This window comes from Phalacrocorax carbo, chromosome 12 (assembly GCF_963921805.1).
Source record: "Phalacrocorax carbo chromosome 12, bPhaCar2.1, whole genome shotgun sequence".
In the NCBI taxonomy this organism is placed as follows: domain Eukaryota; kingdom Metazoa; phylum Chordata; class Aves; order Suliformes; family Phalacrocoracidae; genus Phalacrocorax; species Phalacrocorax carbo.
Window position 1 is genome coordinate 20,537,484 of NC_087524.1, and position 27,105 is coordinate 20,564,588.

The 27,105-nt window shown below is 43.6% G+C and overlaps 1 protein-coding gene across 2 annotated transcripts in view; it reads left to right on the forward strand.

Moving 5' to 3' along the window:
• The window catches only part of DOCK1 (dedicator of cytokinesis 1), a 316,638-nt gene that overhangs the window by 157,612 nt on the left and 131,921 nt on the right, over nucleotides 1–27,105 (forward strand). For both annotated transcript variants that reach the window (XM_064464378.1, XM_064464379.1), the window contains exon 28: nucleotides 25,770–25,871. In XM_064464378.1, coding sequence (XP_064320448.1) covers nucleotides 25,770–25,871 — 102 coding nt within the window. The remainder of the gene's footprint in view (nucleotides 1–25,769; nucleotides 25,872–27,105) is intronic.

The following is a 27,105-nucleotide window of genomic DNA, read 5'->3' on the forward strand; positions in this document are numbered from 1 at the left end:
GCTGGTGCATTTGGGATTTCACCAAAGTGCTTGTTTAAAGCTACATGGCCGCGTTTTATGTGGAGGAAAAGCGTTGTAAGAGACCGAGTGAATAGATGCTCCAGTTCGCTTTTAAACCTCGAATAAAACGGGAGCGAGTTAAAAGCGAAGCGGTCTGACAGCGCGGCAGGGCTTGATGAGCACGGTAGTGTTCGTGGAACTTAAATCCCGGCTTTCCCCCTTTTCTCTCGAACCGCTGTATCATTTTACACAGGGCTTTTCAGAGGTGTTTTTCATTAAAAAAAAGTTAGAAATTAAATGGGTCATGTGTATTTAATCAGACCCATCTGACAGACAGAAGATGTCATGAGAGGCACGAGAATTCATCCGAGTTGAGAGCGGTGGGGTCAGTCCCCTTTCCTTTTGAGGATTTCAGTAGTACTGCTGTTTAATAAATGTTTTTTCACCACATCATGAAGCTCCCTTAGCCCGTTGCCACCAGGCGCGGACACGGGGTTTGTCTATAGTGGCACTATCTTCGCCACCGGTAGCGTTGATGAGGATTATTGATCTTTGGATTTACTGAAGGGACCCCAGATTTGAAGCGGCAGATGAGACCGGCCGGACGAGCCCTAGCACGAACCGCCCCGCTGCTGCCCAGGCTGAACGTGCACCGCGCCACGCCGCAGCAGGGAGAGACACCCGAGCTAAGCACGTTAGGACCTCTACATAGCACGATGCAGCAGAAATACTGGCTCAAGTCCTGGACATCTTTTTAGAGTTAATTAGCTGGAGCAGACCATTGCACCAACGAACGCACGCTGCTGCGGCGGCGGCCGGAGCACCTCATTTGTGCCAGCTTTGCTATCTTTGCGTGGGGCTCTGCTGATAGAGCCTGACAGTGGGTAAAGAAATCCTTACGGACCCGGCTGTCATGTAAACGTCAGTGTGGAAGCGTGGAGATGAATTCACAGAAATCCTCGCCTGTTAAATTGCAGTTTAGCTGTGCAGGACTGGAGCAGAGGAGTTTTCAACAAATCAGACAGTCGGCAGAGGGCAGCTAAGTTGCTCTCCCTGTCTGCTACCTGTCCAGGTATTCTGCTTGCCTTCCTCCCTCCGTGCCTTACCTTCGCAGGTTCCCTGCCGACCCCTGAGAGGGGGTGCCCAAGGGCCTGCCTCGTGCATGGCCTCCGGCTCTGCCATGGGGCCGCTCTGCCCTGGGGTGGGGGCTGCACGCTCCCCGCAGCCGCACCACAGGAGTCAGCTGGTGGCACGGTTTCGGTCGCTGTTTCAGATCTCTCTGGGTTTCTTACGAGAGAATGTTGATACAACAACAAACACCACGCTGTTTTTTCTTTCCCTCCTTTTGTTTTCAGCAGCGCTGACTCGCTGTAGTCCAGGACCTCTGTGGTTTTCTCTATACCAGAATAAATTTGTTCTTAGCTGCAGCCGTTGTACAGACACGGGTAAAACTACATGGTGTGGTGACCACGTTTTGAATATGTATGCTACTTCGACAGAAGCAAATAGACCAGTGGTAGTAGATTGCTGTTACTTTTTTACAAGCTGAAGATGTGAGCCGTGCAGAGTACATCCCAGGACGTGCAGACCGCGATTGCTAGAATAAAATACTATTGCTAGATAACCTTAGCGACTTGAAAGGAAAAGCCCTCTGACAGAAGCAGCATTTGAAACAACATCCTTACCTTCTCCATATTTAGAGGCTGTTGTCCCAGGGCTGATTATTCTTGCACGGCACTATGCATATGCCCCATGCATAAAGGTAGGCAACTGTACAGCGTTTTTTTCTGTAGGTTTTTAGAGAATCACAACGGACTTACCAGTTGTGGACCAGGTTCCTGCTTGTCCTGCACACATGTAACTGCTGATGCTGCTGGCGTATACAGGGATATTTTGAATCATTGTGAAAAATAACACATTTCCTGATTATTGTGCTTTGTGTTTGTCCTGGTTTTGGCTGGCTTAGAGTTAATTTTCTTTCTAGTAGCTGGTACAGTGGTGTGCTTTGGGCTTAGGATAATGTTGATAACCCAGGGATGATTTAGTTATTGCTGAGCAGGACATACATGGAGTCAAGGCCTTTTCTGCTCCTCACCCCACCAGCGAGTGGGCTGGGGGGCACAAGGGGTTGGGAGGTGACATGGCCGGGACAGTGACCCCAACTGACCCCAGGGATGTCCCACACCATATGGCATCGTGCTCAGCATATAGAGCTGGGGAAAAGCTGGCTGGGGGCAGCAATTGCTGCTCGGGAGCTGGCCGGGCATCAGTTGGTGGGTGGTGAGCAATCGCATTGTGCCTCACTTATTTTGTGTATTCTTTTATGATCATCATTATTAATATCATCATTATTATTCTTTTCCCTTCCTTTTCTGTCCTATTAAACTCAACCCACGAGTTTTACTTCCCCCCCTGAATATCTCCCCCATCCCACTGGGGGCGGGGAGTGAGCGAGTGGCTGTGCAGCGTTTAGCCGCCTGCCAGGTTAAACCACGACAATGTTACTGTACAAGTGTAAAGGAGTAAATACACGGGGAAAACAGAAACGCTTCATCATCCCATTTGCCAATTTTTCATCCTTTAAAAAATGCTGAGCACGAGGGTTGCATAATGAGACGTAGTGTCAAAATGATGCTTGAGAGAGAGAGAGGTCTGACTACAACCTGGAAAGATACGAAAAGAGATAATTTATTGTTATTTTTTTAGATGACAAATTTATTGCTCTCTGACAGAGTGTCCTACCTTGCCAGATTGCCACCTTCATCAGGTGTTTGCCGAGGAGGAGCGAGTGCTGCTCAGGCCTGTGGGGCCTCATTGCCGTAACACATACGGGTGGGCGGATGGAAGTCCTGCCTTGGACTTCTAGAGCGAGGGATAAAATCATCAGGTTGTATTTGAGAGCAGTAAAATATACTTCCGTAGCGGTATCTCTGTGGAGAGAAGAGAACTAGTACAGTAAGGGGTCATTCTTCCATGCTGCTAATTTCATCCTGAATTTGGGCATCTCTGCGTATTTATAAACGTTAATCTACTTGCACAGCTTGGTAAGGCGGAATTCAGGCTTTGCTTTATTCTGTTTTTTTTATATATATATTCAGCTTCTGGGAGAGCATGAGGACACAGGGCACAGCTGAACGACTGAGGTGCTGGTACTGTGCTGGCATGGCAATGCCAGCCCCTGCCCTCCTGGCTGGCAGCGCCAGGGCACGTCTTCCTCCTCCTCCTCATTACAGCTGCAGGGGTTTTGGCTAGAGGAGCGCTCGCGGTGGAGGCTGTGCCCGTGGGAGACGGGTGTGTTGAGCAGGTGTTTTGTATGATTATGCTCCGCTAGAACGTGCGGGTCCTACGCTGTAATGCTAAAATGTAATTTTCTGGAACGGTCTATGAAGTTCTTGTCGGTCCTTGAGGAAACAAGCTCCAATCCCGCTTAGGAAATAGCATGTGCCAGCCAGAGCTTGAGTTACCTGCCGGGTGTTTTAGCTGTCGCCAACATGGGGAGGATGATAACCGACACCAAAGTCATTTTCAAAATCAGCATGAAAGCTGGTATTTAAACTTACCCTAGTATTGAACGCGTACCCTACACTGAGGTGCAGGTTCGGGGGTGAATTTAGGGTCCTGTCAGTAGGGAAAGCCAAGGAAGGCGCTGGTGCCACATGGATGGGGTGAATGCCGCGCTGGCGATGGCGCCTGCCTTGAGCGACCCCCGCCGAAGGGAAGGGCCGCTACGCCGAGCTGCTGGCATGGGCTCGGTCTCAGGGGAGCGTTTCCTGCAGGGCCTGCTACTGGATATGGATTAAGTAACTTTTATTGGGAGGGATAATTTAAGTGCTGACACTAAATACCTGAGCTAGGTTATGAGGGATATGCGTAATTGTTTAGGACTAGCCTAATTTGTCACAGAACCCTACCGCCTCCTTTTTATTTAAAAGTAGAGTGAAGTTTACTTGATTTGAAACATGTTGTTGTGGACAATGTTGTGCCTTTTCTCTCTGAGGTCATTTGGGACCAATGCTATCGCTGTATCTTTGCTAAAAGCAAGTGTATTCACATTGCTGGGTCTTCATTCACATTAAATAGGTCATTGTTTTCATGCCTTTCTATGATAGCTGCCTGGCTTTCTGCGCTAAATCTGTTATTTATTTATTTACGTGAACCTGCCATTGGAGGAAAAATGGAGGAATGTTAAATATGCGCCTCTCCTCCAGCTGAGGAGAATGCAAACTTGGCTTGAATTTCAAACAGGTCCTCATGCAATCAAATCCTTAGAGGTGCGCTGTGCTTTGAGGAAGGATATGATCTATTTGGCAGTGATGACAAAGAAATAAGGTCTTTCAGAGTCATGTTAGGCAGAAATTTGAGAGATCTAATTTAGTGTCTCGCTCCACGATAAGTTTTTTCCATGAGCTTGGACAATTCATTTGAGGCTGTGCTTATGTCTGTTCTTTATCTGTAAAGTGCGAGTAATTGCACATCTGTTAACTTGGAGGAACATTTTAAAGATAAAGTGGATTTAAGATTATGTGTATAATACCCATAATACCTGCGTGCAGCTAAAATATTAAATAGCTGATTAAGTGAACTGCTATTTATGGGGTTTCTGCTCTAAGAAGGAGAATGCTGAGTAACCTCATTAGCTATGATATTTCTGTACTTTGTTGGTGTAAGTATGAGCAGGATTTAGACCTCTCAATTTCCCTTTATACAGATTATTGCAAGAAAAATATAACAGCAGGTCTTAGCAGCTAAAGCTGAGATCTGTCGTTCCAGTTGACTGCTGTCTCATTAAGAATCCAAATTGCTGTGGATGTTAGTTTATCATTCATACCAAGAAAGAAGGCCTGATTTTATTGGGACAGCAGGCTTTTTGCCTATTTTCACCGCGTTTATAGTTCAGAAAAGTTCATTTGCAGTATCTAAATGGTTTTGGGAAGGGAACTAAACTGATGCTTGGAAAACGCTTGTTTCTTATTCGAAGGATGGGGATTACGGACTAGTCTCTTACGGTGTGTACAAGCTGTGGAATCACCCGCCTAATAAAGATGTTCTCGGTAGATACAGAATTCTGCACTGGTTAAATTATCATGCAGACAGTACAGTTAGGAAATAAATGAGGGTCTGGGAGACCATGATGTATGATACCCTAAATGGCTGCATTTTGTTCATATTTGAAAGGCAGTTTAGCTTGTCGTCATTACTGATGATTTGTGCTTTTATAGACCTTCTTTTTGCATTTCAGAAATCCTTTGTGCTCATCTGAATAATAAATCACCATGTTTGATTTGTTCAGTAAGAGCAAATGTGAAATTACACTCTTATTAAGATGTCTCAAGAAACTGTAAGTGTGGGTAAAAATTTTTAAAGGAATATTATGCCAACTGTTTAAATATTTTGTTTTGTTTATTTTATTACCTTTTCAAATCCCAGGGATGTATTTCCAACCGCTTTATGGCAAAGAGAGAAATACTGCCCTGTTTAAAAAATAAAAAATCTGATCATACTTTTGATTGCCTTCAAACAAACGGTTTCAGATGTAAGCACCTAAGGAAATCTGGGATGAGCATGAATTCCTTCTTAGAATTCAAGTTACAGACAAAAGAAAGGCAAATGTAGCAAATAATGGGGATACTTTTGTCTGCTTCGTATTTGCTCTTTGGTGGAATAATACATTATTTATACAGCATCGATTTCATTAGAAGGAGGATTTGATGCAACTTTTCTGTCAAACTGGAGAACCATTAAATGTTATAGGGTAATGTAAACTCCCAAACCTTCAGCAAGGTTTTCTCGATTGAAATATTGAACTATTTAAAACTTGAATATAGCATAAAAATACAGGCTTTTATGTGCTTTTACATGTTGCCTTAAAGTTAGAAGCGCAGGCAGCAGTCCGGTGCTAATGCATAATACTTAACGGAAAAAAACAAGCGAAAATAAAATGTATGAAACAAGTGAAAAATGCAAATCATACAAAATTATGTAAGAGAGGAAAAAGTGAGCAGTGCAAATAGTCAGAAGTGAGTTGCCCGCCCCGTTTCTGCCAATGCTCTGAGTCTAAAACAAAATGAAGTATTTTGGCCGCAGTGCTCAGAAATGAACTCTTAGCGTAGTTTCCAAAATCCCTGTGCAGGCACCAAAATATAATTGCCCTCGGTAGTTTCAACACATGGCAGAAGAATGACGCCAGTGACAGAAAATGGATATAAAGAGGCAGGCTGCAGCATCGTGGGCTCCCCAAGCCTTTAGCCGTATGCTCGCAATTAAGAGCTTCTCCTCCCATGTTTAATGAGGGGCATGTTGGAAAGGTCATGTGGTATGAATGTGATGGCCACCGTGAATGTTAAAAAGTGTTACAAAATTTGAAAAAAGAGAGTTTCCCAGCCCATTTGCTGCTCCGGGAAGGCAAAACTTCTGCATGGTCTTGGCCAATATGGCCTTTCTCACACAATTTGTTATTGCAGAATGAATAGTTAAACAGCAGGCTCTTATTTGGGATTTATTTAAACATACTTTTATATACACTGTATATTTCTTAAAAACAGTAGTTTAAGCGTCCGTGTCATCATGTGGCTTGCAAACTCGCATAGTGACGCACTTCCATAATCCCACATTTTGTAAAAAATCAAACCAAAACAGTAACTTTTTTTGGTTTTTTAATCCAAAAATGGATGGAAACTGTTGGAAACCTCACTTTGGAAATACAGTATCTGATGATAGTAGCTCATCACAGTGGAAGACCTGAAAGAACTTAGGCTGAGCAGAACATTCATATTTATATTCTTCCTAGTACTGATGTCAAATATTTGTATAGAAAAATAATATGTTAAGCTTTGAGTAGTGCCAGTGCTCCAGCTAATTTTTTATTTTTTTTTTTTTAAAAATAGAATAACCCAGGAACTTAATCATTTGCAAATAAGGCTATGCTCAGTTTATGATTGACTGTACCAAGACTTAATTCTTTTATGTATTAAAATGTATGTGACTAAGTTTTACCTTAGGAAAGGAATATAAGAAGTTATTTTTGAAAGTCTGAAAATCCTAAAAGCACAAAATATTTAAGTACATTGTGTTATGCAGCAGTCTGATGATAAATATGGGAAGCCTGATAATGCCATTAAATGAGTTTACAATTGGCAGCATAGGCTAAGTGAAGTCTTTCTTAATCCTAGGTCTGTGGCTCTTCAGAATACAGTGCAATAAAAATGTCCTTTATAAAACATGATCTCCAGGATACTATATTAAAAAGCATTAAAAGTAGCACCACATTTTGATTTTCTTCAATTTTTAAAGAAGTTCAGTACTTTAAATATTAATACTGGGCAGCAGTTGAGGAGGATAATTAGCACATGCTTTAAATCAGAGGGGTGCCGGTCACTCTTTTGGCAAAGCCCATCACTAGACCCGCTGCCCGGGAGGAGCGAGGTGCGTGCGCTGGGCTGGGCGAAGGCGGGAGAAGCCCAGCAGCCGCCGCAAGCGGGAGGTGGGTGCAGCCCTGGCCCCCAGGCAGGGTCTGTGGGCAGAGGTGGCGAATGGTCCACAGAGTTCTGGCGTGGCACTGAGTACCCGTGCCCGCTCTGCGAGGGGCTGCAGCATCCCCCCCGTCCCGCGGAGGGGGGGGTTTTCTTTTGGGGCTTCTTTTGTATTTTCACAGATCTCTGTGCTTTTTGCAGGTGTTTCTGTGGGTTCCTCAGGCAAATCAATTAGTGAAGGAGCGTATCCCTTGCTCGTGTCACTGTATTCCGTAGGGCTCGTTTAGCGAGAATTTATGATGTGATGTTTTTCATAATATTTTAATTCAAAAGTTGAACTTGGAAGTTTCTTTTGGCTTTGGTTTTGGGGTTTTTTGGGTGCTTTTTTTTAATGAAAACTTAATAATTTTAGGTGTTACTGGCAAAATTTACAAGGTGAAGACCCTTGGCCAGGAATACCCCAGTAACTGGAAAAAGCAGAACACTCGTACATGTTAATTCTTCCATGTAATAAGGAACAAAACCAAAAAAGTTTCACTAGTTCACAAGGATGTAATGAGTATTTTCCTTTTATTTATGCATATTTATCGCTTGACTTGTATTGCAGACATATTCATTCCTACCTACCAGTTAATGACTTTGGGTAAGGTTTCTACTCTACGCAGAAATTGTCCCTACACCTCACAGTTACTCACAGGAATAGACTTAATCAGGTCTGCTTCCTTAGCCCTGAAAGGTGTTTTGTCTTGCTTTAAGTAATTTTCCTGAGGTATTTTTAAAGCGCTTTTTAAAAATTATTATTATTTTTTTAATCCTTGCATTTGCCTCCTCAACAGATACTGAGTAATTTTCAGCCTTACCAATAGAAGTTCCTTAGTGTTTTCAAGACTTACTTTTGTCAAGTGTGGGCTGAGTGTTGTGGGCTCCGCCATAACTCGGGGTTGGTTTATTTTTCTGCTGTGGTTTAAAATGTTATGCCCCAAAAGGAAGTAGTTCTGATGGTATTAAATGAATGGACATTATGTCAGGAAAAATACTTTCAAAATCATGATACTATTGCATTCGAGTATAAATAATAGAGTATTGCATTCAAGGAATAAAACATTGCACTCCTGTTTTGAGACCTAAAGATGAGCCCTTGGGTTAATTGGGATATTTGAGATTGCTCAGGTATTTTCTCTTCTCCTGTTTTCCAGATTTTTAGTATATCTAAGTAATATTGTATCATACGGAAATATAGTGCCATATTTGTATTCTATGATAGTTTAATGTTATTGTAGTTCTATTATTTTTAAATATTGGAAAGGACAATAGGCAGTAAACATGCTCATATCTGTATCGCGAAGAAATTGGTTATGTCGATATACCAAATTGAACAGTGAAACACAAAACCCAAGAGCTTTTCTCAGGAAAATAACAAAGTTACCCTCGCTTCCTATAATGATTCATGGTTAATTTGGATAAACCCTGGGATTCAAATACGGGAGTGAAGATTTCACAGTACTGCCCCTGTGCAGCCGTCCTCCCACGCCCACAGCTTTAGTGGCCGTCTGTGCTTTCAGGATTGTTCTTTGCAAAGAAATAAGTTAATCTGCTTCAAAAATATTAGTGACATCCAAACACTAATGTGGTTCAAGCTTTCCAAAATAATCCAGGGTTTGGTAGGACTGAAGCGGGCACGTTTGTGATTTGAGAATGGAGGGGTTTCAATAGATGAGTCTTTTTTATGTGTACACGCTTGAGTGGGATAATTTTGCTGATCCTGTTTGTAATTTACCTTTTAAGAATTATTTAAAAGAGATCTGAAGAAAAAATAAGCTTGCGTTTGTTTTGAGCTAGTGAAGGCCGTGCAATGTTTTGCACAGATCTGAGCATGTAAAGGCAGGGAAAGTATGTTTTGTGGTTAAGTCTTTCTCTGGATCCCTTGGGATTTCTGTGGCAGTATGAAGCGACTTCTTAGCATTCAGCATAGCAAAAAATGTTCCAAACGAAAGCTAATTTTTGTCTTTGGGCTCGGGGACTGGACAGCTGCATACATGTGCATGAGATAAACGCATCTTCCGACTTTTAATATGTTTTCCATCTTGGTAGAGAAACTCTTCCACTAAGAACGTCTTGCTCTGCTTTCAGTGGTGCTTTCCCCGGTCTCCATTTTGCTGGCTTTCGTAAGGAGGTAGTCCTCAAACTTTCCTCTTTGACATTTTCAGGCTCAGTGCTTTTATCCGCAGATTTTTTTGTTTTGGTTCCCCCCCCCCCCCCCCGTTTGAACATCTGAGCTGTCTTAGCCTTGCTCCAAGTGTATCAGTTCTGACTTCCAGCTTTTCTTTCATGGGCTTAATGGCAAAAATACTGGCAGCGTTGGTGGGAGGTACACAGAGCTGTTGATCCTGAGCTGAATCCGCTGGGATCGGGGAGCGTGCAGAGCAGCAAAGAAGGGAAGAGAAGCAGACCCACAGTTTTCAGTGATGCTGCATGAATATATATGAGAAATAAAATTGAACTGGACTCAAACACAAGTCTAAAAATAGAAAGCCTCAGCCCGTCTTTGGCCTGGTTTCCATCTCCTTTGTCCCGAGCAGAAGTGAGTGGGGTGCTCAGATGGCGCAGGGCACCGTAACACTGCTGGCTATATTGACCTGTGACATCTTGCAGTCTGTGGTATAAAAAAGTACTATTTTTTTTCTGCCCTCAGCTTTCTTGCCCTATCATAGCCATATTAAGAAGTGTTATGTGCATAAATCACAGAATCCCAGAATCACAGAATGGCAGGGGTTGGCAGGGCCCCCTGGATCTCACCCCGTCCCACCCCTGCTGGAGCAGGCACCCCCAGAGCAGGGGCACAGGGCCGCGTCCAGGCGGGGGGTGAATGTCTCCAGGGAAGGGACCCCACAGCCTCTCTGGGCAGCCTGTGCCCCTGCTCTGGCACCCGCACAGGGAAGGGGTTTTCCTCATATTTAAGTGGGTCATCTTTCTTCCCTGTCCTTTTTGAACTGGGGAGCCCAAAACTGGACGCAGCACTCCAGATGTTGCCTCACTGGGGCAGAGCAGAGGGGGAAGAGAACCTCCCTCGATCCTCTGGCCGCACTCCTTTTAATGCAGCCCGGAATATTGTTGGCCTTCTTGGCTACAAGGGCAACAATATGTGGATTATCATGAAAATTTTAATTAAATGACTGAGGAGTAACTAAAGATGGCAAGGGCGGCACGTTGCTAAATGACGTTCATTCCATATAGCTTTTGCTTTAGCCTGTGCACTGGTTTTAGTTTTGCTTGTTCGTTCTTAATATTTCTTACGTATTTTGAATATATCAAAGCTTTTGCTTTGCATCAGTTGTACTGGTTTGAATGTCCTCCACCTTGGCCGAGTAGTCCTAGGCTTCCAGGACTGGGGTGTGAAATCCCAGGTGAGCCCGGGCAAGGAGCGAAACATCAGAAAATGTAAAAGAGATTCCACTTAGTCCCGTTGCTACGGCTCAGCTGGCAGTTTGGGAGGGAAAAAGGGGGAGCGCGCCCCACGGGATGTTGGCGTGCGCTGGCCCGGGGCGGCGTGGGAAGGAGGCAGCCTGCAGGAGCCGGGCACTGGGGAGCAAACCAGCCCCGTCCCTCCGCCTTCGCGGGAGCGTGGCCTCCCCTCGCCGGGCTGGCCGGCCCCACGCCTCATCCTCTGCTGCGGCCAGAGGAGTGGATTTTGTTTTACTTTGGAATGTTTTAAGTCACCGATTTTAATCTTGTTTTGGATTTAATTTTAATTGCTTTTTCAAAGCGAGATTAATTCTCATTTAGGTGTGGATATGTAATTTAAAAAGATCTCTCGACCTAAGTTGCTTTTGTTAACCACACGCATGGGCTGTACGTATGTGAAGGCAATTACATAGTTGAATATACATCTAATCCTATTCTTAATGTTTAAGTGTTATTGTGTTAGAAAATGATAAATGATTCTTTATTTGTGAGGGGATTTACTTTTTTCCCGTATGATTTCTGCCAAGACAGTGTTGGAAGGAGAATGAAATTCAATTATAAATCGAAATTTATTTCAGTGGTGGAAAACCAGCACTTAAAAATGCTTTGTTATTACCTGAATATATTGAGTGTGTTGGGTATCAGAGGGAAAATTATCAAAACATGTTTTGCGCCTTAATCATAGTGAGTTGTTCAATACAGAAGGTATTCCCCTAAAATGCTTTCGGTGGTTTTTTGTTGGCCTGCAAGCACAGATAAACCTGGATTAGCGTCATCTGGAACCAGTATTGCTTTATGAGCAAATATTCCCTCTTGGCCCTGTGCTTATTGCCGCCGGGCCGGGCTCACTAGTGGCAGGGGAGCACTATGCAGCCGTGGGGTGCTGCGTTTGGGTTGGGATACCTGGCGGTCACCGGGTGGTCACTGCAAGCGGAGGAGCTCTGTCCTTCGGGAGCTGGGAAATCGAGTCCCACATCTTGGCTTTTCCATGGAAAAGTTTGGGTTTTAACTTCCAAGTATATGTTACTCATTTGAAATAAACAGAATTAACTGAATTTAAAGGTAAAGACGAATATCTGCATGCATGCAGAAGAAAGTCCTGTGGTCAAAACCTGGTTTAATTACTTCAAAAACACGTATGCGCATGTGCTCGCCGGTTGCTTGCGTCAGTTCTGTGGTCCGGCTTTCTAAAAATAGCCTTTTCAAATGTTAATTATTCCAACCGATTAGTTCTTTAAGTCATCATGCTTTTCATGTAGTCCAAATATTTTTTTAAAAGAAATGTATTTCAGTTTAATGCTTTTTGAATGAATTCTTTTTATTCACATGAGTTAGCACTGCTTCCATTTACTCTTTATTTTTACCCTGAGAATTGTCGGGAAGGGTTGAAAGCAGAAATCGCCTCCCGTTGCCCTGTGCCCCTGGCTGAGTAAGTGCTGTTGTCCTCATGACATCTCCTGCTTTATTTTTCCATGCTGCCTCCGCTCGTGAAACGAAGCCTCCTTTGGCCTTAACGGCGAGGCTGAGGTGTCCCTCCACGTACCCAAAAACTGGGTCTGAGAGAGGATTGCGTAGCTCGGGCTTTGCGGTCCCACACAGGCTCTGTTGCGCTCCTACCCGGAGTTCCGTGTTTCCATTTGTGCTGTTGAATGTTGTGACTGGTCCCAAATCAGAAAAAAAGCCCAGTTTGTCCTTAACCTAGTGGATAGTTTCCTTTCGTCCTGCTGGTGTTGGGTTCCTGCTGAGTTCAGGTATGCTGATTGCTGCAGTAGGAAAAGGATAGAGACCTATGTATCGGTAGCATCCTGTTGGAGCATATTATGTTGAACTTCTTGGTCATCATTCCAAACAGTAATAAAAAAAGAGTTTTAATTAATTTAGTTTTCCACAATAGAAATGTTCAGCTCTTTTTGCCTAGATTGCATGTTATAGATTGATTTAATATTCTTTTCATGAAGTATCTTTGAGCTTTGAAGCTCTCCTTCATACCGTACGTTGTTTAGCAATAGGTTGTCTGAAAGAATCCCCCAAAGTATTCTTAGTTACTCTGTGCTTAAGAAGAAATAAAATCCAAATTTAATAACGTTAGGGGGAAGAATTGTGTCATTCTTGGAGACGCAACCCACATATTATCATTTTCAGGTTCTGCAGCTGAGTCCTTCCCTGTTTCCTTGCATTAAATGAAGAGTGCTAAATAGGTCTGTGTTCCTTGGTGGTGTCTCCTTATGAAATATAGATATGGCTACTTCTCTAAATATCTGTAGGTATTTATGTATGGGAGGCCATAGTGCCTGTGAGAAAATATATAAACCTGAACTTCTTGCTTTTCATTGTCTAAAAGGAAGCGTTTCTGAGTTTCTCCTCTGCTCCTGGCAAACCTCACACACATTTTATAAAATATAACAAGCTGAAGAAATTGTGGTCCATGTAAGATTGCCAGCGGGAGAGACCACCTACATATGAGTAAGACAAAGAGAAAACTTCCTAGTAGACGGTTCCTGTAGGATAATGGTGGTGGTGTTCCCGTCTGTCCCCGCGGGAGAGGTGGAGGCTGGAAGCCTGGACTCTGCAGCGGTTGAAATTCGGTGGGCGGCGGAGCTCTGCTCGCAGCTCTGCGACGGTCTCACATGGCGCCCTGTGGAAATCGCACCTGCTCGCTGTGCTTCTGGTTTTGTGGCTCTGTAATGGAAATAATGGGGTTTCTCCTTCTTCTGGTGAATCCTATTCTAACGTCTGAGCGAAAGTTGCAACGTGTGCATCTACAGGAGCTGTGCTCCCCCAGACCCCGTCCTTGCATCTGTCCGGGCGGAGTGCGGCTGTGATTTGGGAGCCAGATGCCAAGGGAGGAGGCAGGTAAGGTGAGGATACCCCTGTAGGCAGAGAAGAGCAATTTCACTTCTGTGAAATCCCGTTTGCTACTACTAGGTGTTAATCTTTTCAGCTCCTCTTATCTGTCAATATTGGTACGGAAAGCCTAACTTAAAATGTAACACGTCTGAGAATTGTATTTCTCTTCTTTACCATAATGGCACACAGATTTGTATAAATACTACTAATTTTGCTATTATACTATGAAATCTCACAGAAAGTTGAACTTAACTTAGAAAAGTCATAATAAAGGACCAGACTGTTATCAGCAGTGCTATCTTTCTCGATTTAACCTGTTTTCCTACTCTTTGGGGAGGAGGGAACAAGCACATTGGCTGATGGGGTTTTCATTTTGATAACATGCAAATGTGAAGAGAGCCCTGTCTTTATTTTTAACACTGATGAGAGCCTTGCAGTAATTTGTGTCTGCAAGGACTACCTAACCTTCTACAGCACTGAAAGCTGAGAAGCACAGCACGACATCAGAGACTGCCTTCCCCATAAACCTCCTCCCCATGCCCACTGTCTGCTCTGTCCCGAAAGCTTCGTAACAGAACAGCCCCAGTGGTATGGTGCGGTGGTGTATGTGATTGAGAACCAAAGGTAGAAATGAGTTAAAAAATGCAAAAGCTTCCCCAAAGAGACCTCTTCTTAAAGCTGCTTTTTAAATCCAAGGATGTCTAAACTGTGTGTTTCTATCAATTAAATTTTGATGGCACATATTTCTGATCTTTCTCTCAAGCTTGCCGAACCCTTCAATAAACCAGTTGTTAAATATTTTATGTCACAACAGTCAAATGAGAAGCACCAAAAGTAGAATAATTTGTTTTAAAAATGGCTGTTGCTTTTGGAAGTGTATTCATCTGGCAGGGTCACCTGTCTTGTATGAAGCAGAGGTTCATTTAAAAGATCATACATCTTCCCTTAGTACTCCCGTGATTTGTCATAGTGATCTCTTACTGCAGCATGATTTGCCTGCTGCAGAGATGACATCCATAATACCTGTAGGCTATCACAATTACTGAAATTACTTCAGTGCGGTCGTTCTTAACATAGGATGCCAGTTGTCTAAAATTATCTTTTTCTTATATTTGCAAAACTTAAATTCTTTAGCTGATCTGCATCAATGTGGTCACCGTTTATTTACCCGGCTTTCAACCCTCATCACGTGTGATAAGTAAAATTGTCCTTCTGATTGCATTAACTAACATTGTGGTTTACAGATGTGTTCAGCCAGGAGCGGGGTTTTGTGGTGAAGGATCCGTAAACTATATTTCGCTCGTGCCCCCCTAGAGTACGGTTGCAAAGGCAGCAGCCTGCCATGCTGGAAGAGGCTGGCTGCCTGGCTTTTGGGAGCCTCTCCTTCCCCGCGGTGATGCCGCAAGGCTCGCCCTGGGCCAGTGCTGAGCCCCTTCTGCTGCCTCTGTAGCTGGCGCCGACGCAGCGGCGTGGGTGACGCAGCTGAAAACAGCCCTCTCTGGTCCTCTGGTTGTTGAGGATGCTGCGAGGGGAGGACACGCTCCTGCGCCGGGGGTGCATGTGGCTGCGTCTTGGCCATGTTATCCTCTAGCTTCTTTTTTATTTTAGCTCTTTGGTGACTTCTGTTTGCTCCAGAGAAAGTTCAGCTTTTTTTCCTTGTCATTTATCTAACACTGAGTGTGAGAACAGATATGCCTTTCATTTCGCGAGTGCTTCAGAGGATGATAATAATAACTCTAGTTAAATTAGCTTCCTAACAATAATGTGAAGAAAGTAAGACATAATTTTGTGTTGGGAAGTCTGAAATAAACAAGATGAAAAGCTTTCCCTGGGACAAGGAAGGCAGTTAGTCTGAGGTTCATATTAGCGGCAGGAACTTTGCTATTCCCAAGTTAAGCGCGTACCAAGACGATCGCACTGTCTGTGTGCGCAGGAGTGTGCACCCATTTCTGTGAGCTGGTGGGTCACGTCTCTGTCGCTCCTCTTCGGCGCCGGGTGCAGGGAGAGGTGGAGGCCTTCGTGAGGTGCTTCTGGGTGAGTAATTCCCCAAACGCTGAAACAGTTGATGAGGATTTTGGAACAGTGCAGATGAAATGCATGCCCGTGTTCATGAATACGTCTGTTCGCTTAGCTTACCTCCAAACCCCACCTAAGTAGCATGTAATGGCATTGGTTCTCAAACTGGAGAGCAGTGGTTGCCAGTGTGCATGTGAATTCTGGAGACAGGCTTTCTCCAGTCAGGTTTCATTATATGTCCAGTTTACAAGAGAGACTGAAGGGGGAAAACAAAACCTTTCTGCAGAGAGATGTCTTTAAATGACAGGGTAGGTTGAATTGTCAAGGAAGAGGGTCAGAGCAATGTTTTTCCACCAAAACAGAGGAAGAGCGGAGCCTGAAGCTAAGAGGATCCCACGGGAAGGAGAGGGCTCGGAGAATCGTGTGGGAAGGGGCACCCGGAGGTGCTCACCGCCGCCCTCTGTAGCCCCCCAAAAGCACTGGTGCGTGCGGTAAGGAGGCAGAGCGGTGTGCACTGTAGTGGGATTAAAAACTGTCTCGCCATGCATCGGGGAAGGAGGCTGCTGACCACTCTTGATGGGAACATCAGCTGCATTACCGTTAAATAACCCAGGTGTAACCTTCTACAGGTAGAGCTGAACAGCCAAGCTGACAAAACATCATTAAATGCATTTGAGGAGAGTGGGTAAATCTTAAACCAAGTGGTACCAGTCCAAATTCCTGTATGTTTTTAGATGGCACAAAAATGTCAGTGCACATCTCTGCTCTGCGGTGAGGTTGCATCTTTGAAGCCTTACTCAAAGGTTCGTCCTCTGTGTGGGGCTCTGTGGAAACCGTTCCTCAAACGGGGACTGACGCAGGAGCATACCAGCTCCTGTTTGTGCTGCATCTCTGTCCTTGTCCTTCCCCATGTGTCTGGTTATCACACATGTGGTATGAAAGGCTTTGAGTGCCAACCACAGACTCACAGAATGGCAGGGGCTGGAAGGGCCCCCTGGATCTCACCCCGTCCCACCCCTGCGTGAGCAGGCACCCCCAGAGCAGGGGCACAGGGCCGCGTCCAGGCGGGGGGTGAATGTCTCCAGGGAAGGGACCCCACAGCCTCTCTGGGCAGCCTGTGCCCCTGCTCTGGCACCCGCACAGGGAAGGGGTTTGTCCCCATGTTCAGGGGGAACTTCCCGTGTTCCAGCTTGTGCCTGTGGCCCCTTGGCCTGGCGTTGGGCACCACTGAAAAGAGCCCGGCCCCATTGCCTTGACACTTACCCTTCAGATATTTATTAGCATTGATGAGATCCCCCTCAGCCTTCTCTTCTCCAGGCTGAACCAACCCAGGTCTCTCAGCCTTTCCTCACAAGGGAGACCTGAGCATCTTTCTTCCCTGTCTTTCTTGAACTGGGGGGCCCAGACCTGGACACAGCACTCCAGATGTGGCCTCACTGGGGCAGAGCAGAGGGGGAGGAGAACCTCCCTCGCCCTGCTGCCCACATACCTTTCCATGCCCCCCAGGGCACCGCTGGCCCCCTTGGCCCCAGGGGCCCGGTGCTGGCTCAGGGTCCCCTCGCTGCCCCCCAGCACCCCCAGGGCCTCTCAGCAGAGCCGCTCCCCAGCAGGTCCCCCCCAGCCTGTGCTGGTGCGGGGGGCTGTTCCTCCCCAGGGGCAGGACCCGACACTTGCTCCTGTTGAATTCCCTGAGGTTCCCCTGGGCCCAGCTCTCCAGCCTGCCCAGCCCTCGCTGGATGCCAGCACGGCCTCTGGTGCATCAGCCGCTGCTCCCAGCTTGGGATCGTCAGCGAACTTGCTGAGGGGACGCTCTGTCCCGTCGCCCAGGTCATTGATGAACATGTTGAACAGGGCTGGACCCAGCACAGACCCCTGGGGAACACCGCTAGTTACGGGCCTCCAACCAGACTCTGCTCCGTTGATCACGACCCTCTGAGCTCTGTGTTGAGCCAGTTCTCGATACACCTCACTCTTCTTATTAATTATCACTCAGGCAGTGATAATTACAATAAAAGTAATTCTAAATCCCAGAATGGTTCTGTTCCCATATTTAGTGCTGCATGTGTGCAAAATTCTTTAAAGATATATTTTGTATGGCTTTTCCTTATTTCTTTCACTGTTTGGATACTAGCCATACCTGTAGATACTGTTGTTTTCTGTATTTTATTACTTATATTTATAATTTTTTTATTAGCATTAATAGAAGCATAAGCCAAGATACCTGAAACAGATTAATGGAGGGCAGTTCTCTAGATTTTCGGTGAAATAATTTTAGTATAGCAGGGGGAATAAAAAGGCGGGGAAAAGCAATTGCATTTAGAAAACCAAAAATAAATGGGCTGACCTTCAGAAATCTTAAGCACTGTGATTTCAATTGAAGGGCATACTGTTATTACTGAGACTGTATAGAGCTTTATAAAGTGAAGCATTTTTGGTTAAAATGGACTTCTTTGAAAAAGAGCCTTAGAAAACTGATAAGTGGTGTTGTTAAAATGTCTCATTAATTTTTTGCTTGCCTTTTACGAAAGTTAGAGCAAAGCACTTTCAAACTGGGGAACACGTTGTATATATTCTCATTGTGCATATCGTCGAGTTTCTAATAAATAAGCATGTTACAAAATGGATTTCAGTTGAGCTGTCGTGATCTTGGGTTCTGGTTTTGACCTCTGTGAAGATCCTTTTTGCTGTCCCTGCCAGGGAGGTGTCCCTGTATTCAGAGGGTCGTCGTTCTTTTTCCCCAGTCTTTGGCAATACAGGATTTTCCTTCAAATGAAACAATAATCAGGATTTTGTTTATTCAGAATTCATTTAGAAGCAGTAGATCAGAGCCCGTCGCAGTGTTACAGCACAGAAGGGTGTCGAAGGGGAGCTGGTTAAGTATTTTAACCTTGCTGGGGCTCACTGAGATGGGAGGGATCGGGAGCCTGTGGGTCCGCCCGGGCAGAGTAACGGAGAGCTGCCCCTGGCACGGGGGAAGGCGGCTGTAGGTTTGGTCTTCTTCTAGCAGTTGGTAGTTGAAAGAACTTTGGAAACCTCTGGACAAGGACTTCTTGCTAAGAGCCAGCCTTTCCAGATAAAGTACTTTCTCAAATAAATGTGTAATTATGGTACTTCAGTATGGCTTTTTTTCTCTGTAGCTCTCAAACTAGTTTTTCCAGTAAAACACAAGATAGGAAACTCAAAAACATACCTTTGTTGCATTTATTTTGCATCCACAAAATCATTTTGTTAATTGCAGGAGCTTTTGTTGACTTAAAGCGTATCTTGGGAAATTTTTGCTCACTGGTTTGCCAGATCAGAGTTGCGCTAAGCAGTTCCCACAGCGGCTCAGCATGGAACTGACCTCTCTTAAATTTTCACTTTTATGTAAAATGCCCAATTTGTGTTGTTTGTAAGAGCTTACGGATGCAGCAGTTTGCACCAAAGGGGTTGGAAACCCCAGACAGGTGTGAGTCTGCTCTGCTGTGGGAAGGGGTGAGCAGATGGGGCAGCGACGGCGGGGCTGGCAGATCCTGGTCTCCTGACGGCGCAGGAGAGGTCCCCGAGATGGGGAAAATTGGGAGCTTGTGACTTCTGGCAGTAGAAGGATGGCTCTGGTCTGCCTTCAGGGAGGCTTTGGGGGCACCTAGCAGCAGCCCCCCAGGTTGTCAAGATGTCAGAGCCAGGGTCTTCAATGCAAGGCCATCTCCACCCTTGCAGGTTTCAAGACCCAACGTAGCAAAGCTCTGAGCAGCCTGACCCAACCCTGGAGCAGCCCTGCATCATTATCCCAGTGACAAGCTTAGCACACCTAAATGTTATTCTTCTGTACCCCACCTATGACAATGGAAAATTTCAGGAAAATCAGCTCAATTTACATTATTTTCTATTTTGGAACCAGAGCGCTTAGCCGGTCAGGATGTAGTAATCGGCATTGAAGTCCTGTAAAGGATTTCCAGCTAAAACAAGTTTTCTATTGATTGATAGAGATTGAACTGTCAGAGATCGAATCTGGATCTATAGAATACGTTTTGAGGTAAAACAAATTATGCAAGAATAAATAAACTAATATTCACCAATAAGCTTCCATATCAGTCTTCTGAATTCTGAATTGGGTTGACCTAAATGGGGTTTCTGCTAGGCAGAAACTAGGCAAGTGCTGAGCTGCTTAAATCAGACTGGGTAAAGGAGGTGGCACGTCGTGTCTGAGAGCTCTGAGAGCAGAGTTTGTCAGCTGAAAACACCTTAGTGGATCTTGCTTCGTTTTTAAATTGATGCCTCTGTAATAATGTTTGTGGCAGCAGGAGAAAAAAACCCAAAGCATTTATCACTCACATTATTACAAACGTTAACTTCTGTTTCTCAAAGGAAAAAGACTTGCATGTTTTATTCCTTCCATTTACTCGTGTTCAAGAAGGCAGGATTTGGCCTAAGGAAATGGAAGGTAGCATACGTTCAGGAAGAAAAAAAGTGATAGATGTTAACATTTTGCACTTGTTTACATTCTGTTGCTGTATCTGTGAAATAACTTTCTCTCTAAAGGTGCTGAGGAATTTACTGTTTTCTATTACAGGAAAGGAAATGTTTAATACTATAAGAAATACATGTATGAATTTATATACATATAGATTTATATATATACGTATGTATCTTTAGGGGTGTTTATCTATATTTGTTTTTTGATTCCTGTCCTTACTCACGTGACGGCACAGGTAGATGCTTCTTAAGGAGTCTGTGTCAAACTCGTTCTAGGTGCTGTGCGGACTTGTCGAATACCGCGACAGCTGTGACTCCCATCCGCCGCGCGCTGGCCAGTGCAGGGTCCTCGAGCGCAGTGCTCTCTCCAGCGCCGAGAGAGGCCCGTGAGCAGAAGTGAGGTGTTCTGCTCCTGGGGAGCTGAATTATGTCCATAAAGAGTGATCCCCATTCCCGGTTTTGGCATATTTGCTGTGGGGTCTTAAACCTTCCTCACGTGCTTTCACTGACCGTTGTGGTGGTGTGGTCAGGAACCTTTGCTGGGGCATTTTAACTGGTAGCTAGTGGTGAGCTGTATGCTACTGGGTCATTATATGTTATACAATATAAAGTGTTCTTCAGAACAAGAAATGCCAGGAGATCCTCTGTCATATCCATGTTGGGTTATCATAGAATCATAGGTTGGGTTGGGTTGGAAGGGACCTCCAAAGGCCATCTAGTCCAACCCCCTGCCATGAGCAGGGACATCTTCAACTAGATCAGGTTGCTCAAGTCCAAGCTGGCCTTGGACACTTCCAGGGATGGGGCATCGACCACCTCTCTGGGCAACCTGGGCCAGTGTCTCACCACCCTCATCATAAAAAATTTCTTCCTTATACCCAGTCTAAATCTTTCAGTTTAAAACCATTACCCCTTGTCCCGTCGCTGCAGGCCCTACTAGAAAGTCTGTCCCCGTCTTTCTTACAAGCCCTTTTTAAGTACTGAAAGGCCACAGAAGGTCTCCCCGGAGCCCTCTCATCTGCAGGCTCGACAACCCCAGCTCTCTCAGCCTGGCCTCACAGGAGAGGTGCTCCGCAGTTACCAAAAAGTTGAAATGTGGGGCATTTTAAAGATGGGTTTCTATCGTGTGAGTCCAGAAGTGGTGGCAATTTCATTCATGGCTTCTAGAAATGATAACAACGGATTCTTATTTCTTGATTTGTTGGTAATATAGAGAGAGTACATGTAGTGAGCAAAGAGAGAACTCACTGCCTTTGTATATCCTTGCAAACTGCTGATTGTGAGGGACTCGAACCATTTTCAACAAAGTAATTTCTATGAAAATGTTCTGAAAGCAAAAATGTAGTGAAAAGTTCATTCTAATGTTTTGGGGGGGTTTTTTGTGTGTGTTTGTTTTTTTTTTTAATTATTTTTCCATTTATTTATTTAGCTCTTGTAGTCTTTTAAGGTCATGTAAGGAAAATTTTATTGAAAGATAAATGGATCTGTTCCTGATCATGGTAATAGGGACATTATAATGAAACATCCCTTCACTTAGTGTAGTTTGGATTTCTCTTAGAGTTTCTCACTATACATAAAAAGCTTAATATTTCCAGCTTAGAGATTTCCCTGGAAGAAAATGGACAAGGCTATTTAAAATAGGCTGGTTTACCCCTGAGGGAGAAGAGCATTGGCATGTGTTGTTTCTCCTGCAGGGAATTCTCTTCTCATTCTGAAATTTTTCAGTGTTAGTATTGCTTGTGGGGATTATTTGATATTAAAATTTCCCTGCTCATATCTGTTAAAGGGCTATTTGAACATTCATTATTTTATTGTAAAGATAATTTAAGAAAATAAGTACTTTCTGAGGACTCGTGTGCCTCTCCGACTTTTCCTTCAGAACTGTGTTTTACAGGAATTAGAAAGATGATTAAATTTTGGAATTGCATGGCCTTTTTTTTTTTTAATACAGAATGTTTTTTCTGAATAATAATGTTTCCAAATAAGAATCAGCTTCTTTGTTATTTTGCCTTGGTTTTGTTTGGCTTTTTCTTTAATTTTTCTTTTAACGGAGCTGAATTACCAGTCCTCCAGCACGGGAGCTGGAGCTGGAGCTGGCTTCCCTTACGACCGGCTTGCGGATGCCCTGGATCCCATGGTTTTGCTTTGGGAATACTAAACTCCCGCTTGCCTCAGTGTACCTGGTTTGAAAAGAAGGAATGAATCCAGCACCTCTGGTTTTGGGTAGAAGAGAAATTAATTGCATTCAACTGCTCACAAAGTGCATTAAATGCGCTCCTCTAGCACGATGTGTAGTAATTATCTTAGTCACCGTGTGACTACTTCATTCCTGAGCTTGGCGGTAGGGAAGGGTGCGAAAGACTTTCAGTATAAACCTGGACACTATTTCAGTGAATGAATCGCTAATAATTGCACAGGGCAGTGGCAGCCCCCTGTGTTGCCCTTGCACTACTTGCTGTATAAATGTAAGTTTGCAATTACTCCTACAGTTAAAATGGAAATTGATTTTTTTAGAGAATTAGGTATTTTCTTTCTGTGTATCCAACTAAAGATTAAAAATCAACTTACGATTAAAATTTAATAATGTTGTTAGCTATTGCTAAATAGTTAATAGACCATATTAAAAGCACCTACAGTACAAATATTGCCTATAAATAATTAGAAATTTTTATTAGCATTGTAATTAAGAGCATGCTGGCTGCAAATAATACCTCACTAAGTGCAAAGAACTGTTTGGCAGGTGGGGATCTGAAGATAAATGTTGTAACAGAGATGTCTTCGTGTGTAATGCAACGGAGGCTTGAAGGAACAATATTATGTCAGTGAAGGAAGGGTTTTTTGTTACCAAGAGAGTACGAAGATGAGCATGAGTCATTGTTTTATGCAGGGAAACAGGGAAAAATGTTGATTTACTTGTCAAGGACCCTGAACCGTTCTACTCGGCACCACTTCTGGGGCTCAGCATAAGCTGACATGACAACATTTAGCAAGTTTCTGTAATTTTCTTTAACTAAAACTTAACTGCGCAGCTGAATCCTGTCATATTCATGTTTCATTTCTCTTTGCTAAGCTGCTTTATTTTTCTGTATTTATTTTTTTCTCTCCAGCAACCGTTCCAGGTTTTTGACACGCTTTCATATTTTCACACTTTCACGTGGAAGCAGTGTTTAACCACCAGACATTAAACTTTCCTGTGTCCTTTCCGATTGTCACCATGCTAATTAAGAAGATATTCTTCTGTAATTACCTCTCGCTTCATTATCTGTCTCATCGTTTTCCCTGGCTTACGGGGACAGTCATAGCAGCTCCCCCCAAATTAGTGTGCTGCTCCAAGGGGAGGCTTGGGCTGCCCTGGCAGGAGCCGGGGGTGTTGGAGGGGGAAGAGAGGGCTCGTGTACAAGCAGCCATCCCATTGAGCAGCCAGGGGAAGGGAGAGGGTCACCGGAAGATGCAGAGGAGATGGCAGTCAAATTCATCCGCATCTGTAGCTGCTCCTATATCTAAAAATCCATACTACAATGCATTTGGAAGTTTAACAGTTGCTCCACGTTCATTTTTTTCACCTGCAAGGTTGCCATGATAATTTCCTTAGGTATGAAATTCATCTTTTGACCGTTGCAGCCGTGTATATTAAATTACTCACCAAATGGGTAGATAAACACAGAAATACGACCAAAGCTATTAGCCGCTTATAGAAATAACATTGTTAGAAGGAAGCAGAGACTGTACGTTGCCTGATGAATTACCTGAAAGGGCTGGATTTGCAAACGTGGCGTTGATGGGAAGGAAGGTAAAGACAGGGTTATGTGTTTGCAACGCAAAGGACTTCACAGATTACGTGAGTGAGCGAGTGTCTGTAAAAAGATACCATGAGCAAAACAAAGTTTGTCTTCAGCTCTCCTGAGCATTTACGAGCCATCTGCAGAACCTTACGAGAAGTGATGGACTGAATTACATCTGCAGGCTAGTCTTAAGCAGCCAATTTTAAAAATTTATAATTCTGACTAGCAGTGAAGCATCACTTTGATTGATGACGTCATTAGGGGAAATAGGACTGAATATGGGCTATTGAATATTTGCTTGCACACATGAGCCCTTTTACAGTGTCTGTTATGCAGAGTGCTTGTTATATGGTGTTTTGACAATTAATGTTTTGAGATTTTTGGGATGATCCCATCTTATTTACATTTCATAGTGGTAAACATTATCTTCGTGCAGCCACAGCTTCTATTCTTGTCGTAGTTCGCTATAAAGTTATTTTGATGTCACGGAGCGGCAGCTCGGGTGGCCTTTCCCTTTCATATTCATGCCGTTTGCGTATGCCTAAGAACTCTCATCAGGTACCTTTGCATCGCGTAGAAAAAATAATGCTCTCGCATGGACGAAATCAGTTATGTGGGAGTTCAGATCTAAACTCCATTACGTAGGAGAAAAGCAAATTCAAGGAGTGCTTATCTGGTGGAGGCTGGGGGATTAGACTGTAAATAAGAGGGCTCGTAACACACACAGATAACCCGGTGTCATTTCGCATTTGATCTCAATTACTTGGACTGATGTAGAAATAAATATTTTAAATTGAAAGTAATGCAGATCTTACAGGTAACAATAAGAACTCTGTGCTATGCTTAGAAAGAGGAGAAAATTCCTGAGCGTTCTGCCAGGCTGTGCATGGCAGAGACTAACCTTGAAAACGGCACAGAGGGGGAATTCACAACTTTATGAAACTGTATATAGAATAATTTTTTTTTTTTTCAATTCTGCTGATTTTTGCCAACATTTTTGTCTTCATTAAAGACCAGAAAAGGTGTGGACGCTCTTACCAGAGTCAGTCAACAGGTTTTTAGCAGATAGGCTGAGAAGGAGGACGGAGAAGCAGAGAAGTCAGTTATGGGATCGGAACATCTGGTAGCCATAGAAGTGGGTTTGAGTTGTCACTACGATACTTTCACCTGCCAGAAGGAAAGATTAAACTTTTTTTTGGCACTTCTCACTTTTTTCATGGTTTGAGAAAGATATGTTTGGTACTGCTATTCTGTTTTTCTGGAATTCATTGGGTTTTGGTTTGGGTTGGGTTTTTAAGCATCACAGTACCTGCAAATACCACTCAATGAAATTAAAACTTGGGGTTTAACTGTGATGCTCAATATAATGATTTTGGAGAGATTTCTTCCTTGAGCAGAGTGTCGACTTCCCAAATGCAAGTTCTGGTATTGTGTGATATTTTTAGGAGCGGTGTTTATTACCTTCCAAAGCCTTTAATGCCTGAGCAATTTTTATATGAAGAATACGTTGCAATATCTCCAGTGAAGATGGTAATAAAACCATGAAATTGGAAATAGAAACTTTTAAAGATGTTTTTTGTTTCCTTGACAGCATTTTGCATATTCATTAATGAATCTAAATGATAGAATTATATCCACTGTGTTACATGGTGCTCTCTAGCAATCTTACATTTTGAGAGCAAGTATTATGTTGCCCTGTCTTAAATAATGGATTTGTTTGTACTTCTGTTTTTGACAGGGGAGTTTTGTTGCATGCATGACCGCCATTTTAAGGCAGATGGAGGACTATCATTATGCTCATTTAATCAAGACTTTTGGAAAGATGAGGTCAGATGTTGTGGTAAGTTTAGCATGCTTTATCTGTTCATAAGATAGTTTAGCTGGTGTTTGGTTTTTTCCTGTTACTGCTGGTTAAATGCGCTTGTGAAATGTAAACAAAATGCATTTGTCATTTCAGATATAAAAATAATTAATAAAGCACTATAACTTACACATTTTCTGAATTTGTAAAGGACAAAATTAACCTTCCTGCCACACACAGGCATACAGCTCATCTCCAGAGCTGTTCAGTAGTTTAAAAAGAAAGCACTGAGCCAGTGGATTTAAGGCAATTAAAAGAAAGCATTAGGAAATAGTAGTGCTGAGCCATTACTAAGAATCTGTTTTGTTTAAGGAGAGAAGGAAAGAAAAAAAAAAGCTTTCTTGAGGAAAGGAACTTTCAGCGTTAAATCTTCCAGATGTCTCAATTTCATTTAAATAGCTCTTACTTACAGATCTGCTCACTTTAAATTTTATACAAAACATTTTAACCTTAAAAATGCTGTTAGCTTTTAAATAAGTGGCAGTAATTGAAATTTGTCTTCTCAGAGTTGTTCAGTAGCCTAACTAAGCCAACAACGCAACTTAATTAGAGCATAATAGAAGAGAATTTATAGCTAAGGAGAGAACTCTCTAATGACCTGAAACTATCGTTGCCATATGGCAAGTGCATGCTGCAAAGTAGCGACCAAGCTTGTTGGCTGAGATGCCTCAATTAGTGGATGACCTGAAGCCTGAGCAGCTGTGTTACATTACCCACTCTGGTACTGGGGAGTTCTCTTAGGTGTTTTAGGCAGCTTTCCCCTGTATTTTAGTCTTCAGGGTACCCTTTAGGTTCTCTTCTTCCTTCCAAACCCAACGTAACAGAACCCCGGGTCTTTTTGTGTAATTTCTTTGTGTTTGGACTGTCCCGTTTTCCTTTATGTCTTTAATTTTTGTTCTTCTTACTTCTGCTTATATTCTGCAAGATTTGAGCTCTTTGCCCCGCGCCAGTTTTCATGTAAGGTGCTAGAGCCTCTGGTGCTCCATCTATTTGTGCCTGATCTGGCGTTACTAAGTAATGATAATACAAGAGAGTGAAGACAAAGTCCAACTGCAGATGAACATCACAGTATTGCAAGGGTTCCTCCCCAGTTGCTCTGCTTCGGGATCTCAGAGCGCTTCCATGGATAGTTCGCTTCAGTCGGGTTTTCTGTGAATAACAAACCATTCCCAAGCTAAATGCAGATAGGGGACTGAAAATAACATTTTTAACA